Genomic DNA, 14617 nt, shown 5'->3' on the forward strand with positions numbered 1-14617 from the left:
AGCCACTTCCTTCCAGTTCTTGGACAGATTATCTATAGATATACCCTCAAATAATTCCAAAGACTTCGCCCAATAAATCACCCTGGCAGTGATGGTTCCAATGATGGCATCTCTACTTCTTCCCTTTTCAGAGAAAATCCTTTGATTATTAGCATCGTAGGAGCTCTAAAACATGTTATGCTACCAGTGAAAAAGTAATTATTTTTAAATGTAGTTCATTGTCTCAAACTCTTCTTGCTTATGCTTAAAGAAGTAGTTAGCAATGGGAAGAGGGATTCTAGCACTTATATCCCTTTTCATCCGTGATATATCCCAGAAAAACATAAGGAATGGAACGTGGGTCAAGTTTACCATGAGGTGGAGAGAGGTCCTGAACAGAACATCAACAACCAAAAATACAAATAGGGATAGAAAACAATGGAGACTTGGGAAAAAGAAGATGATGTGGGGCCTTGGACTTGAGATTACGTGTGGGCATGTGGTTGATAAGGAATGCAACAATCAGCACTGCATCAACCCCAAATCTCTTAGGTACATGCATATACAACATTAAACCATGAACCACTTCAAGGAGATGCCTATTTTTTCTCTCAGTTATAGCACAAAACAATGAAGGCACACCACAATTCTAACAGCTGTAACACAAAAACTCCTTTGATAAATAGTAGAAATAACAGTGAAAAACTTCAAAGATAACTAGGACAAAAAAGGAAAGAAACCCAAAAGCTGATCCTTACAGTCCATGCACCACTAATTAGAAGAATAGCTTCTCAAATGCCAAACACTCTTACACAGATCAGTGATTTAAAAAGTGCCTCAGGCGTGCCTAGGCACACATGCGAGGCACATTTTAGGGTAGGTGCCTCGCCTAGGTCCTAGTCACAGCCCTTTCAAAAGGTGCACACCTGGTGTGCCTTGCGCCTCAGCCTAGACGTGTGCCTTTCGAAAATTTGATGTTTTTTGCTTTTTTTTTGTGTCTAGTGACTGGGTCGGGGGCTCTGCCATCGGACCCCCGTGCCATGCCCCTCGAGGCAAGCCCAAACAAGTCCACATTAGGTCTCGCTTTGCACACTCACCAAAGCTTCGAGAACCCCCTATTTGGTAATGTTGCTCATTCATTAATCCTAATAAAATATCTTCTTAAAAAGCAATTAAAACTATAAAATCATTATTTTTTGTGCGAGAACTAAGAATTTAAGACCTAACATGGACTTGTTTGGGCTTGTCTCGAGGAGCATGGCACAAAAGCGGCTCGTAGAATCAGGAATGAATATGTTTTACATCACATTAGCTACTTGAAGTAATGCAATTGAGAAAAAAAGAGATTGTGGGTTTTATATGCTTGAAAATGTTTTTTATATTTGATTTTATTTTTAAATTCTCATTTAAAAAAGAGATTGTGGGTTTTTTAAAACACTTATTTTAAAATTTAAGTTTATATTTTTATTAATATTATGTTTAATAATTTTTTTGATTATTTTTTGCATTTTTTGGCATTTTTTTTATTTTTTAGCCTTTTTCTTGCGCCATGCTTAAAAAGGCGTGCCTCGCCTTGCGCTTGCACCTCAGGCGCAAATTGACCCCTATGCCTTTTTTGCGCCTTGCACTTTTAAAACACTGACACAGATCACCAAGTTAGAAACTTTGTGAGAGATCTATAAAACGTGGCACAACCCAAAGCTGAATGGATGTCAGACCTCAAAACCAGGAAAAAGCTGAAAACTACTTCTCCAAACACTCAAAACCCCATCACAGGTTAAGAAAAAACACCAAACAATCATCCTTTAGGTTGTATGACCAAAAGGAAAAAAAAAGCAGAAACTACTTTACCCAATCAGATCCCTTTCAGATTTGGTAAGTTCCTTTCTAGAGGGAACAGAGAAGGAGAAGAGGAAGGAAGGTCTAGACAAGCTTCAAACTTCTACCAAACCTGCTTTGGTACCAACTAGATTGGAAGAGAAGATGAGAGGAGAGAGAGGGTGTGAGTTGGGATTTTGGCTTCAGAAGGGGACTGAGAGATTGCAAGTGTGAAGGCCCCTGTTCAGTTATTGGATAAACTCTAGTATATTTTCTTAGTTCAAACCATGGGGGATTACCTCTCCTGATGATATTTTCACTTGTGTCTCATTTTTCAATTCACTTTTGCAACCATTAGAGATGGGAAGAAAATTTCCCGGTGAAAAAAAATTTGGAGTAAGCCCATACCACCTAAAGTACAAGCACTGGTCTGGGAGTTTTTCTTGGAAAGGCGAACATATGGGATTTGCTTCAAAAAAGGAGGCCAAATAGATGTCTTTTGCCACATGTATGCTTTCTTTGTTTTGGAAATGGTGAATCCTTACCCCACTTACTAAAATCTTGTCCCTTTATGTTGTTTATTTGGGAGTCTTTTGTTTTGAAAATGGTGAATCCTTACCCCACTTACTAAGAATTTCAGACCCTAACATAGACTTGTTCAGGCTTGCCTTGAGGGGCTTGGTACAAAGGCGACTCATAGAATCTAGAATGCAATATGTTTTTCATCACATTAGCTACTTGAAGCAATGCAATTAAGGAAAAAAAGAGATTGTGGGTGTTACATGCTTGAAAATGCTTTATATGTTTGCTTTTATTTTTAAATTTTCATTTTAATATGCTTTACATGTTATATTTATGTATTTTAATTTTAAATAATAGTTTTTTTAAAATATTTATTTTAAAATTTAAGTTTATATTTTTTATTAACATTATGTTTAATAATTTTTGAATTTTTTGCATGCTTTAAAATTTTTTGGCATTTTTTTGAAATTTCTGACGTTTTTTTTTTTGTTTTTAGCTTTTTTTTTGTAATTTTATGCCTTGCTTAAAACATTGGGGAAACCCAGGGATGGCAGGTATTGGTGGAGTGTTTAGAACTCCTCAAGTAAAATGCCAGCTATGTACTCAGGACCTATAGGGGAAGGGGACTCATTAAAGGCTGAACTGGTGGCGCTGTTACAAGGCTTAAAACTTGCTAAGCAATTTTAGAACCTTGGAAGTTGAAGGAGACTCAAAAGTGGTTATTTCTTGGATCACTTCTAGTTACAATGTACCTTGGGCTTACAGACATGCCTTAAGGGAGATAGACAGTCTGAATGGGGACCTGAATGCTTTCTTTACTTGGACAGAGCAATGGAATTTTGGCTTTATCATTTGTTCATAACTGAAGGATCCCGCTGCATATACACAGAGAAGTTGGATTGATGTTATATTTCTCCTCAAGTGATGATGAAAACTTATTTTAGAAACCCAGACATGGTTTTCAAAAACTTTTGACTGACCTTGAGGTAACATTTTGTGTTATGGGAATTAAATTCATGTAGATAGACTTAACCGATTGTGAAGGTCATAAGATGAAAAATTATTTTGCACTATGCTAAAACATTTTGATATAGAAGCTTGTAAGCCTGTTAGCACACCAATATCAAAAGCAGACAAACTTAGTGAGGAAGAAATAACGAATGTTAGATATGATTCAGCTGGAAGTAGTCTCATTTGCAAAATGCTATGATTCAACCTGACCTATGCTTTTCTGTTGGCATATTTAGTAGATACTGAAGTAATCCTTGAAGTTACTAAAGACTTCATGATGTGTTTCAGTGGAGAAAACTTGAAAATACAAGGATTACACTGATCAAATCTACCCTAGCCAATCTTGCAGTATACTTCCTTTCAGTGTTTAGGGTCTTGGCAAAGGTTGCCAATATATTGGAGAAGATCATGATGGATTTCTTATGTGAATGGGGGGACATCAAGAGAGGCCATTTAGTTAATTGAAAAGTGGTAAGTAGAAGCAAGGAGTGTTTGGGTATTGGGAGGATTAGAAGAAAGGATGTGGCATTGGGGAAATGGTTGGGAGATTCCCACATGATGTAGACAAGTTTTGGCATTAAAAAGTTGTAAGCACAAACGGCCGGAAATCTAATGGCCGAGGTGCTGATTTAAATGCAGGGGCAAACCTCTCTTCCCCTTGCAAAGCAATTGTCAACCTTTCTAACCTGTTCTTGCATCACATAAAGTATGATGTGGCGTTAGGTAACAAAACTATGTTTTTGGGAAGATTTGTGGTTGCGGAAAGCAACCTTGAATGACAAGTTCTTGAGCCTTTATTTGTTATCATCTCATAAATGCAAACATGTATCCCAGATGGTGTCTTGGTCTCAAGCTAGGGTGTATACATCTAAAGTTTTTATCTCAATATTAGTTACTAGAGGGATAAATGAGCTTAAGCTGCATAAACAAAGTTCTATCTCATTCAATGTGCACATCATTCTCTTTTCCTGATGTTGATGATATATCAGTTGTTTACATTATGTCTTGTCATTTATATTCCTAATGGATATATGGCAAAAATTCTTCTTAATGAAATTTATTTATATTCCTCATTTACAAGGATGCTGGAACTTGAAGAAGGTTCTGGAACAGAAGAAAGTGACTCTGAACTAGTTGAAAAGGCCCACATCATGGAAATGCCTGAAAAGTACATCAGGTATGTGATTTATGTATTAGAAATTTCTATCTTATGTAACTGGATTATTCATTTGTAGATGCTAGAACCTTGACATCCAGAATGAGCACCCACTGAAATGGATCCCAAGGTCAGCCAACTCTCTGGCTGATAGCCTGGCATGGGTTTTGTAGGCAGGAGTTATTTGCATCAGGGCAGTTCTTGCTTTCATTAGCTTGTTTTTCTATGTGTATTAGGTTTCTGGTGTTTTGGTGGTCTTTATGGTTTTTATCCCTTGCCCATCTTTATCAAGGGGGTAGATGGTTGTAATATATTGTCCTTTTTATACATTCCCAATAGCAATGATGACAACAATGATGATGATGATGGAAAAATACTTGGGACAGCCTCACTTGAAAGTTTCTCCCCACTCACTTCTCTAATGTTTAGAAATAGCATGAAACTGCCCTGTTTTTTGATTTCTTAATGTTAAATCTGACACCATTTCATCTGGTTAATTGGGAGTTGGTATGCAAGCCTAAACTGGAAGGAGGTTTAGGATTAGGCCACATCACTGAATGGAATATCACTCTTCATGGAAAGTAGATTTGGAGGTTTCACAGCAAATATGGATCTAGTGGCTTTGAAAGGGGCCTTTCCTGTTCTTTAGGCAGTTTCACCTTTGCTCATCCTTGGAAAGATATATCTTTCACTTACTCCCATTTCTCTCCCTTTCTTGGTAATGGTTCTCTAATTAAGTTTTGGACTGATCTGTGGTGGGGTCCTATTCCTCTTAGTTTGGCCTTTCCTAGACTCTTTAGATGGGTTCTTGACAATCTGGTCTATGTGTCTTCCATCTTTTTGTTAGGAGCAGTCGAGATCTTTCTTTCAATTTCAACTTCCATAGAGGCCTAAAAGAACTTTGAGATGTCTGAAATCTCCTCCCTTCTCCTTTAGCTCTCTAAAGTCTTCCTATCTCCCTCTAACCTGGACAAGCTAATTTGATCCATGACAACCAATGGGGTCCTTCTCTATCAAATCCTACTTTAGTTGGCTGGCTGCTGGGCCCTCTCCACCTCCCTTCTCAGTGAAGAGAATCTGGAGCTCTTTGGTTCTTCCCAGAATTGCTTTCTTCATTTTGGAGCAGCTTTTGGTCATTTCAACACCTATGATGTTATCCAAAGAAAGGGGGAGGGGGCTTTATGTCTCTCCCCATATTTGTGTTATATGCCAGCATGATGGAGAATCAATTGGACATCTGCTCATAAATTGCAAGGTAATTTGTTCCTTGTGGCAATTCTTCCTAGACTTGACCCACGATGGAAGCTACTATTGGGTCCCTCCAAATTCAGTGTGTGACTTCATTTTCCAATGGAAAGGTAAAATGATGGGGAAGAGGGGAAACATCTTCTGTAAATTGTGATTCACCAGTCGAATGTTGCATTTGGAAGAATGAAACAAAAGAATTTTGGACAACAAAGAGTCATCCATAGTATTTCTGAAAAAATGTTGTGAATCTGGTTTTCTCTTGGATGCTGGCCAACAAAGCCTTTTCTGGGATCAGTTAGTAACATAGTGACATCTAGGGCTGTAAATGTGACAAGCTAAGCCCAAATTGGCTTGGGCTCGTGAATTAATACTTGAGCTCAGGTTCATGTAGTCAAGCACATGATAGGCTAACCTCTTCTTATTTTACACAGCATTTTGGTATTAGGACCAAGGATCAAAATTTTGATACGACAAGCCTGATGTTCCAAGCTAAGCCCAAATTGGCTTTGGCTTGTGAATTAATAATTGATCTCAGGTTCATGTAGTCATGCACATGCTAGGCTAGTCTCTTCTTATTTTACACAGCATTTTGGTATTAGCACCAAGGATCGACATTTCGATACGCCTGTATTGTATCTTTGGGTTCCCAATACACCTGTTTACAGGTGTTTTGGGAACTCTTTTTTTAATAAAAAAAATATGCATAAGACCTCCCCAAATACCAATTTTTGAAAAAAAAAACAAAAATAAAATATAAAAGCACATGCTTTTTAGTATTGATAGGCCTCTACCGATACACGGGCATATCGATACTTTGAACCATGATTAGGACCACTAAAACCCAAAATATAGCACATTACTAATATACATTAAAAGAAAAGAAAATAACCAAAGTTGCAATATTAACAGTTATCTTATGTAATATATTAATTAAGGGTCATTGCTAGGTGTAAATGATGGTTAAATCTTGGGTTGACCCAGTGATTTAAGAGGCGCACCTCGGGTGAGGCACATTTCAGGGTATACGCCTTGCCTAGGTCCTAGGTGCACTTTGAACTACCTGGTGCGCCATGTGCCTCAGCCTAGGCATGCACCTTTTTTAAATTTTTACACTTCTTTATTTTTTGTTTTTTTGAACCTAGGGACTCTGAGAATCCCCTATTTGCTAATGTTGGTCATTCATTCATTCTAATAAAATATCTTCTTAAAAGTATAAAATTATTATTTTTTGCGTGAGAATTAAGAATTTAAGATTCTAACATGGACTTGCTTGGGCTTGCCTCGAGGAGTTTGGTACAAAGGTGGCTTGTAGAATCAAGAATGCAATATGTTTTACATCACATTAGCTACTTGAAGTAATGCAATTGAAGAAAAAAAGAGATTGTGGGCTTTACATGCTTGAAAATGTGTTGTATGTTTGGTTTTATTTTTAATTTCATTTGAATACACTTTACGTGTTATGTGTTGTACTTTTGGGTCAAATGGGCCAACCCATGTTGCGTTGTTGCCACAATTAAATAATAAAAAAAAAATTAAAACTTGATAAAATGCAAAAGATATAGAAATTATAGAAAAATTTAGGAACATCTTTAATATCATATATTCATCATATTAGACAAGAATAAGTATGATAATAAGAAATACTTTTATTAATGATGGAAATGAAATATAAAATTTAAAACATATTGGAAAGTAAATTATTTTCTTATTCTCTCTCATTAAGTCTCATATCTAAGGTATATTTTCTCATTAAATCCCATATTTAAGATGTATTTTTCTCATCATTAAATTCTATTAATCAAATACTCAACATTGATTTTAATAGTATAAAAATAAATATTTTGAAAAATAATTTGAAAACAAAACTATTTTCTTCCCTCCCGGTGGTGGGGAAGCAATTCAACCATTTGGGTTAAATGGGTTAACCAATAATGCCATAATTAAATAATAAAAAAATCAAAATAATTAATATATAAGAATCCAAAAAAAAAGAAATTGAGCATATCTCTAATATTATATATTCATTATACTAAATAAAATTAACTATAAAATGTAGAAAATATTTTTATTAACGATGAAAGTGGAATTAAAAATCTAAAATAAACATTGAAATTAAATTAAATGATGTCATAGTCAAATAATAAAATTTTTAACATAATACAAAAAATCACAAAAATAAAGAAAAAATTAGAGAACAATTTGGGCACATATTTGATGTTATAAATTTATAAAAAAAAGTAAAATATTGGGCCCATCTATAATATTATACATTCATTATATTGGACAAAAATAAGTATTATACATAATTTTATTAATGATGGAAATGCAATAATAAATGGTTTGGGTGGTGGGTTAGTGGTTTGAATCAAATGGATTAACCAATGATGTTATAGTAAAATAATATATTTTTAAGAAAATAAAAAAAGGTACAAAGAATAAAAAATATTAAAATTATAAAAAAATTTGGACACATATCTAATATTATATTACTAATTATATCAAATAAAAATTAAGTATGATAAACAAATATTATTTATATAATGTAGATGAAATATATAATTTAAAATTGATCTGAAAGCAAAGCTATTTTCCTATCTAGATGGTGGGTCAATGATCAAGCTTTTCAAATAAACTCATGATGATGTCATAATTGAATAATAAATATTTAAAAAAGATAGAACACAAAAAATGAAGAGTAATTTGAAATGGAATACTAAATTAAAAAATTGTATTATTTATCATGGAAATGGAATACTAAATTAAATAATGGTGATGATAATAATTTCCATTGTAATTTGAAATTTTAACATGCAACGCACATCCACGTTTACTAGTATCTTATAGTATCTAAGAGAGCCAAGATAAAGTTGTGCTGAGCCCAGCCTTGTTTAGACAAATGATCTCAAATTTAGGCTCAGGCTTGGTCAAGCCTAGCTCATGAACTAGCCATACCAGCACACATTCTCCAACAGAGAAGCATTTGACTTGGAACATTTTAATTGAAAAATTCTGATTTTTCAGGGCTAATCCCCGCTTTTCTGAATCTTGACATTCCTAACTAGCTACTTACAAGTGCTGTTCTATCGATCATGAAGATTGCCAGCATTTACCATATGATAGGGGTGCTAGTTGTGTTTATACTAATCAAAGTTGCAAGTAGTATTAGACAAACACGTGCTACATTTACACTTGCCTTTTGGATCCCAAAGTTAGCCAATTTGTTGGCTGATAGTTTAGATAGGGGCAGGGTGCAGAGAGTATAGTCATAGTGGATATATTATATTCCAACCTAGTTCTCTTGTGTTATTTTTACTATTGTCTGTTGTATCTCTATTTTCCCTACAGAAAAGTGTATCCTATTTTTCCTTTGAATAGGTATGCTCTTTGTTTTTGAGGCACCTTGTTTCGTATTCATTTCTGTCATTGATAAAATTTTGTTGTTGATCAGAGAAAATCAGTCAGCCTTCATTTATTTGCATACATGCAAGGAAACAAACGTTGACATTGGAAACCTACTGTTCTGTTATTTGTCCTGATACTAGAGGTGATCGGTTGCTTTAGTTCAAGCTTATAGGTTTGCAAATGTTCAATCCAACCCTTTGATTAGTGAACCGAAAAACTGCTAGAACCAATCTGGAAAATCTGAAGATTTAGTTGGTTGCTTCAACAATTAACTATCCCGGGTCCATCCTGATTGGTTGAAGGATGATAATGCTGATAAAAAGATAACCGGTTTATCATTTGGGTTGAGACATGCCAAGGTAACCTTGGAAAATCGGATAGTGTTTCAGGTGGGTTTGTGGATTGGGTCAAACCTTGCCTCAATGAGCAGCAACTCTGCAACTACGTTTTGTCATTTCAGTGAACATCTGATAGGTGACATGCATTTCTTTTTTTTTCCCCTTCTGTTGAAAGATATTGCATGCAACACCCTACGTGTATCCAGCGGCTTATTTGGGTTTTGAAACAGCAATTGATCTTTGAATGTGCATTTCTGTTTTGAGTTGTTAATGCAGAGGCACAGACAGCGTTGATCAAGAGCGGATAATGAGTAGAAACAAGTGGGCTAGTATTGTGTATCGACGAGGGCAAAAGCAACTTACTCGTCTTTTCCTTAAGGAAGCAGAGCATGCCCTACAGTTATGTTTAAGTGAACAGAACTGAGTATGATTTATAAACATATCATATCATGCATTGTCATTGCATAGTAGAAAGAAACAAATGGATAGTGAACTTTGAGATGTAACATTTCAAACATCCAATACAAGTTTTGTGGGATGATAAAATGCTAGAAGCTACGATCTTTCCAAAAGGGGAAATTGGCTATATTTAATTCCTTTCTGCTTTTTAATAACAAAAAAAATGAGACAAAATTCCTTCCTTTTTCGAGTTAAAAGGTATCTCATCCAACTGCTAGTCCGAAGCTTGAATATGGGAAGAGGGAGGCTTTCAAAAGAAAGAAAAAAGACGAACAAGAAAGAGGGTTATTATCAAAGTTGGCGGCCGACCCTACAACAATTACCAACCTCTCTCATTAAGGGCTGCAAATGGATGGGATCAAATTGTTTATAACCTATATCAAAATTTAATTGATTAATATTCTAGTTCAAATTGAATCTTATCCATCGAATTCATATTGGGTTATAATTAACTTAATTTTCATTTTGATAATTAGAGAGTATCATTAACAACTAAAACGAAACATTACATATAAAAGGTTCAATCCAACTAGGTGGAAAGGACAACCAAAACCTACCATCTACTAAACATTTAAGTGCCGTTTGATGTGTTTTTTTGTGCGGTCTTTCGGCTGTTTACAAGTTGGGAAGACTAAAAATCAGTCTATTCCCGTTTGGCATGCGAAGATCTAGCTGCCAAAAAACGTGGCTCCGAAAAGATGTGTGAAGCCCATTTTGGGCTGATTTCAGGAAGTTTCAAATGAAACTTCTCGCATCTTTCACGTTTTAATCTCATGCAGAAAGGCCCAAAATGATGCACGGAAAGATACGCATCTGCCAAACAATCTTCGGACTGTGATCTTATGTCAAAAGCTCAATGCTACGAGAAGATCTTCTCAAAAAGACTTGCCAAATGGGCCCTTAGCCTTTTGGGCTACCATATGAACTACCGTCAAAAAGGTCACTGTTTTATATGTAGAAGGCCACAAAGTATTATTTTCATCCCTTTTAAAGCTTCCACCGTATTCTTTGAGTCAGAAAAAACTATCAAATTAGTCCATCCCTGGCTTTCCCAAAAGAGACTGCTTAGAATATATCTCCTATTTGAGCTTCTAGAAGACCTTAACCAAGCTTAGCTAGCACCTGCAGGCTGCAGCCAAGAGAAACACTTTATTCGATCGGAAAACACAAAATCCATAAGCTCCTTGATCACATTGAATATAAAGGAATTTGGATGGATATATATTAACTACATCCACACTCCTGTTTTTATTTCTTCCCTGTAAAGAGTTAGAAACACAACGTTGCAGAGTTGAAAACACACTAACAACAGAATGTAAGTTTAACCCATGTACAAAAACTAGACTTGGCCTCAAATAATTTTTCATTCATAGTAAAATAAGAGATGCGTTTTCCGGGAGCGGAACCCGGGTCTATTGCTTGGAAGGCAATTATCCTAACCGTTGGACTACAAATGCTTGCTGGTCAAAATATAAATAATAAATGTGAAGTTCAATTAAAAATTGTGCTTTGTCATTCAAACACGAACCTTAAAAATTTGTGTCTTTCATTAAAATGTAATAACCATGCATTTGAGACCACCTTCAATTATGGTGGTAAATGAAAGCTGCAGCTTGCCTTCTACAAAAGCTCCGGCCTCTGGTATAGGAGAAGCTCTAGCAAATAGGAGCCTTTATATGCTCACAGAGGATTGAACGTGACAGCAGCTACCTTAGTATGTGTTTGGTATAGCTTTTCTTTATTAAATAAGTATTTTTACTTGATTTGTTTTCAAAATCGAGAAAAGTACTTGACAAATTGTTTATTGACAATTAAACGCTACATCAGTGGAATAGTGAATAAATACTTAATCGTTAGGGAAAGCATTAAAATGAATCTTCTTCTAACGGTGGATAAACACATAAATCGAAACACATTTTTGTGAATATTAATGTATACGAATGAATATAATAAGAAAAATGCTGATATAACGATGACATAACGGCATTTTAATAAATATCTATCACAAAATGTCCACAAAATAAAATACACAATAGTGATAACTGGTCATGAATACCGAAACATCAAACATTAATTTTAATTCTGTGCAGGGTGGTTGGCACCAAGATGTGCACACTTATAAGGATACATTGATAGGTTACGTTCCCGTGACGAGTATACTACTGTATTAGAGAAGCTAGTAAAATCTCGATGGAGGCATTAGCCTTTTGAAATAACACTGGTTGGGTTTGAATATATGGAATACCATCAAATATCAGCTCATTACAAGTCATAGTTGCCGGATGTAAATACAGTCATTAAAGAAGTAACCAGTTTTTTAGAGCCCATTTGGGAAGGCTTCTTTGTTTGGAATGCATTGTGTTAATTGAACGACGGTGGTTGAGCATCGGTGTTCTGGAAAAAATTACTAATAGTAGCTTCATATTTGAGTAGTGATTTGGACATTCTAAAAGCTCATGTTGGCTTTTTGGATTTTTACCAAATACAGCTTTAGACATTCCCATATGGAACCACCTTAATGCCAAAGTTGCATCCAGATAGCCCTCCCAAGTGGGCACTTAATTAGCTGACTAATCATAAATTTCACATCTAGGGATGTCAATGGGTTGGGTTAAATGGTAAACCCGGCTTGATAGAGTTGGGTTTGGGTTATGTAAATTTGGTTTTAGGGTCAGGTTAGGGTTTTGATTCTTTGATCTAAATAGGGTTCAGGTTCGGGTTTTGGTTGATCCGTCCCCATTGAGTCATGATACCCTGTATATATACCAAGTATTCTTGCAATTTTTTGACTTTTAACTTTATAAACTTCAAGTATGTGATTTATTTACATGTTGATTTTGGCTTTCTTTTTTTTTAAATAGAAAAAAATAACACCTTATAATCTATAAAAAGCAATTTTCTAACTTAAATTAATGTATTTTAAGTCCTCAAAATGTGTTAAAAAATACATTTAAAATACTACAAGTCGAGTCGGATCAACATCGGGTTAAACCCTATAGGGTTGGATTGGGTTTGGGAATCATGTTTGTGCCAAATCGGGTTGAATTCGAGTTGGAGTGCTGGAGGGTCGGATTAGGGTTGAGGCAAACCCATGCCAAACCCGACCCGTTGATATCCCTATCTACATCTGATGTATTTTTACTATTTTCAATTATCTACTGGGTTCCTCCTTGAATGTCTTGGTTTGAACTAAGTAGAAGACCAACATATACTATATATGCACCTCTAATGAATTACAGTGTCTTGTTAAAAGAGAAACAATTATAAGACATGTAGTTCACCGGTAAGCCTGAAGTTTGTGCAGGTGATAACCCCTGCTGCATGCAGTGCGGATTCGGAGTTCAAATCAGCCCCCCTCCCTCCCTCACCATGTACCGAGAACATCACCCGATGATGATCAGAAGATATTTTTAATACACGGCAGAGATATGCTATAGGACGTTGTGGGGCGCCCTCTGGGGGGCTGATTTGAACTCGCAGATTCGGTATTCATGAGTTGGCCTCGTTCGTCAGTTAGGGCTAAAGTAGTCAACCAGTAATCCAGGTAAGTGAAGATTTTCGAGGGTATCAGTTATCCGGGCAGCTGTTGAATAAATTACTTATCCATCTATTCTTAACTGCATTGGTAAGCATTCTCACACTTCCACTTCTCTTTTTATCTGGAAAACACTTATCCGGATAAATTTTGGGGGGAGAAAAAGGCCATACAATCACCCAGGAGTAAATTTTTGGGGATAAAAAAGGCCATACAGTCGATTACCAAGATGTCACATATACCATCTTAATCACTGCCTGCTCAAATGGCTTCACTACGAGTGAACACACTAGTGTTCAGTCCAGATGGGGTCCATAATGAATAGTAGTGTGTTCACTCATGATAGATAGCCCTAGCCCAGTTTGCATGATTTTGTCTCCAGCCAATCCGATGTCAACTATAGGCCTTTGATTAAAGTGAGCTAGACTACTTGCTCGACCATACAATCTCTTGCAATGGTAGATCTTAAAAAATAGGCTAAAGAGAGTAAGATGTGAAAAATGCTGATTGACAATATAAGCAGCATTATTAGTAGAGGGCTGCAAATCGGGCAAGAAGCTAAGAATTTCAATTACATTGAGTTCGGATTAGGGTTTGGGTCCATTGAAAATTTGACAAATTCTCAACTTAATTAGTTCACCTAGCCACAACAGAAATTTATGAAGGCACTGCAATAGATTCCTGCAATTGGCTAGAAAAAAAACCACCACTGTGGATCCTTACTTCCTACCAATAGAAGATTAACTATCACTAGTGCATCATCCTTTATAACCACTAGAGAGATTATGGCTAAGATTGAGACTTATTAAAACTAAATAAGTGCCTATTCGAATAAGTACTTGTTTTGGATCGAAACCATACTAATAAGCACTTATTTGCATTTGAGAAATCTTAATTTTGGGTTTATCTCCACGTGTTTATTCCTTTCTGGCCTATCTTGGCCCACCCAAATCATTTTAAAAATAGCTATACCCCTATTTAAAATAAGTGTTTTTCAACCTAACACATATAAGTGCTTATTAGTATAAGCACTCCCAAACTTAAAACTTCAGAGCAAAAGCCCGTTTGGGAGGACACTACATTGGAGGTGAGGTGTATTGATTCAGCTGTGGTGATGGCACCCATATTTCAGAGAAATTCCTATTTCAG

At 35.7% G+C, this 14617-nt stretch overlaps 1 protein-coding gene across 3 annotated transcripts in view; it reads left to right on the forward strand.

Annotated features, from left to right (window-relative positions):
• Positions 1–10046, forward strand: part of LOC104612687 (SET domain-containing protein) — a 46358-nt gene extending 36312 nt beyond the window's left edge. The window contains exons 15-16 of one of the 3 annotated variants that reach the window (XM_010280212.3): positions 4412–4507; positions 9739–9873. In XM_010280212.3, coding sequence (XP_010278514.1) covers positions 4412–4507; positions 9739–9745 — 103 coding nt within the window. In that variant the 3' untranslated portion in view covers positions 9746–9873. Of the gene's footprint in view, positions 1–4411; positions 4508–9182; positions 9401–9738 lie in introns of those variants that run through there. The other 2 variants (XM_010280211.3, XM_010280210.3) reach the window with 2 other exon arrangements.
• Positions 10047–14617: the final 4571 nt, after the last annotated feature.

The sequence above is a fragment of the Nelumbo nucifera genome, chromosome 6, assembly GCF_055504915.1.
Source record: "Nelumbo nucifera cultivar China Antique chromosome 6, China Antique-T2T, whole genome shotgun sequence".
NCBI classification, from domain to species: Eukaryota; Viridiplantae; Streptophyta; class Magnoliopsida; order Proteales; family Nelumbonaceae; genus Nelumbo; species Nelumbo nucifera.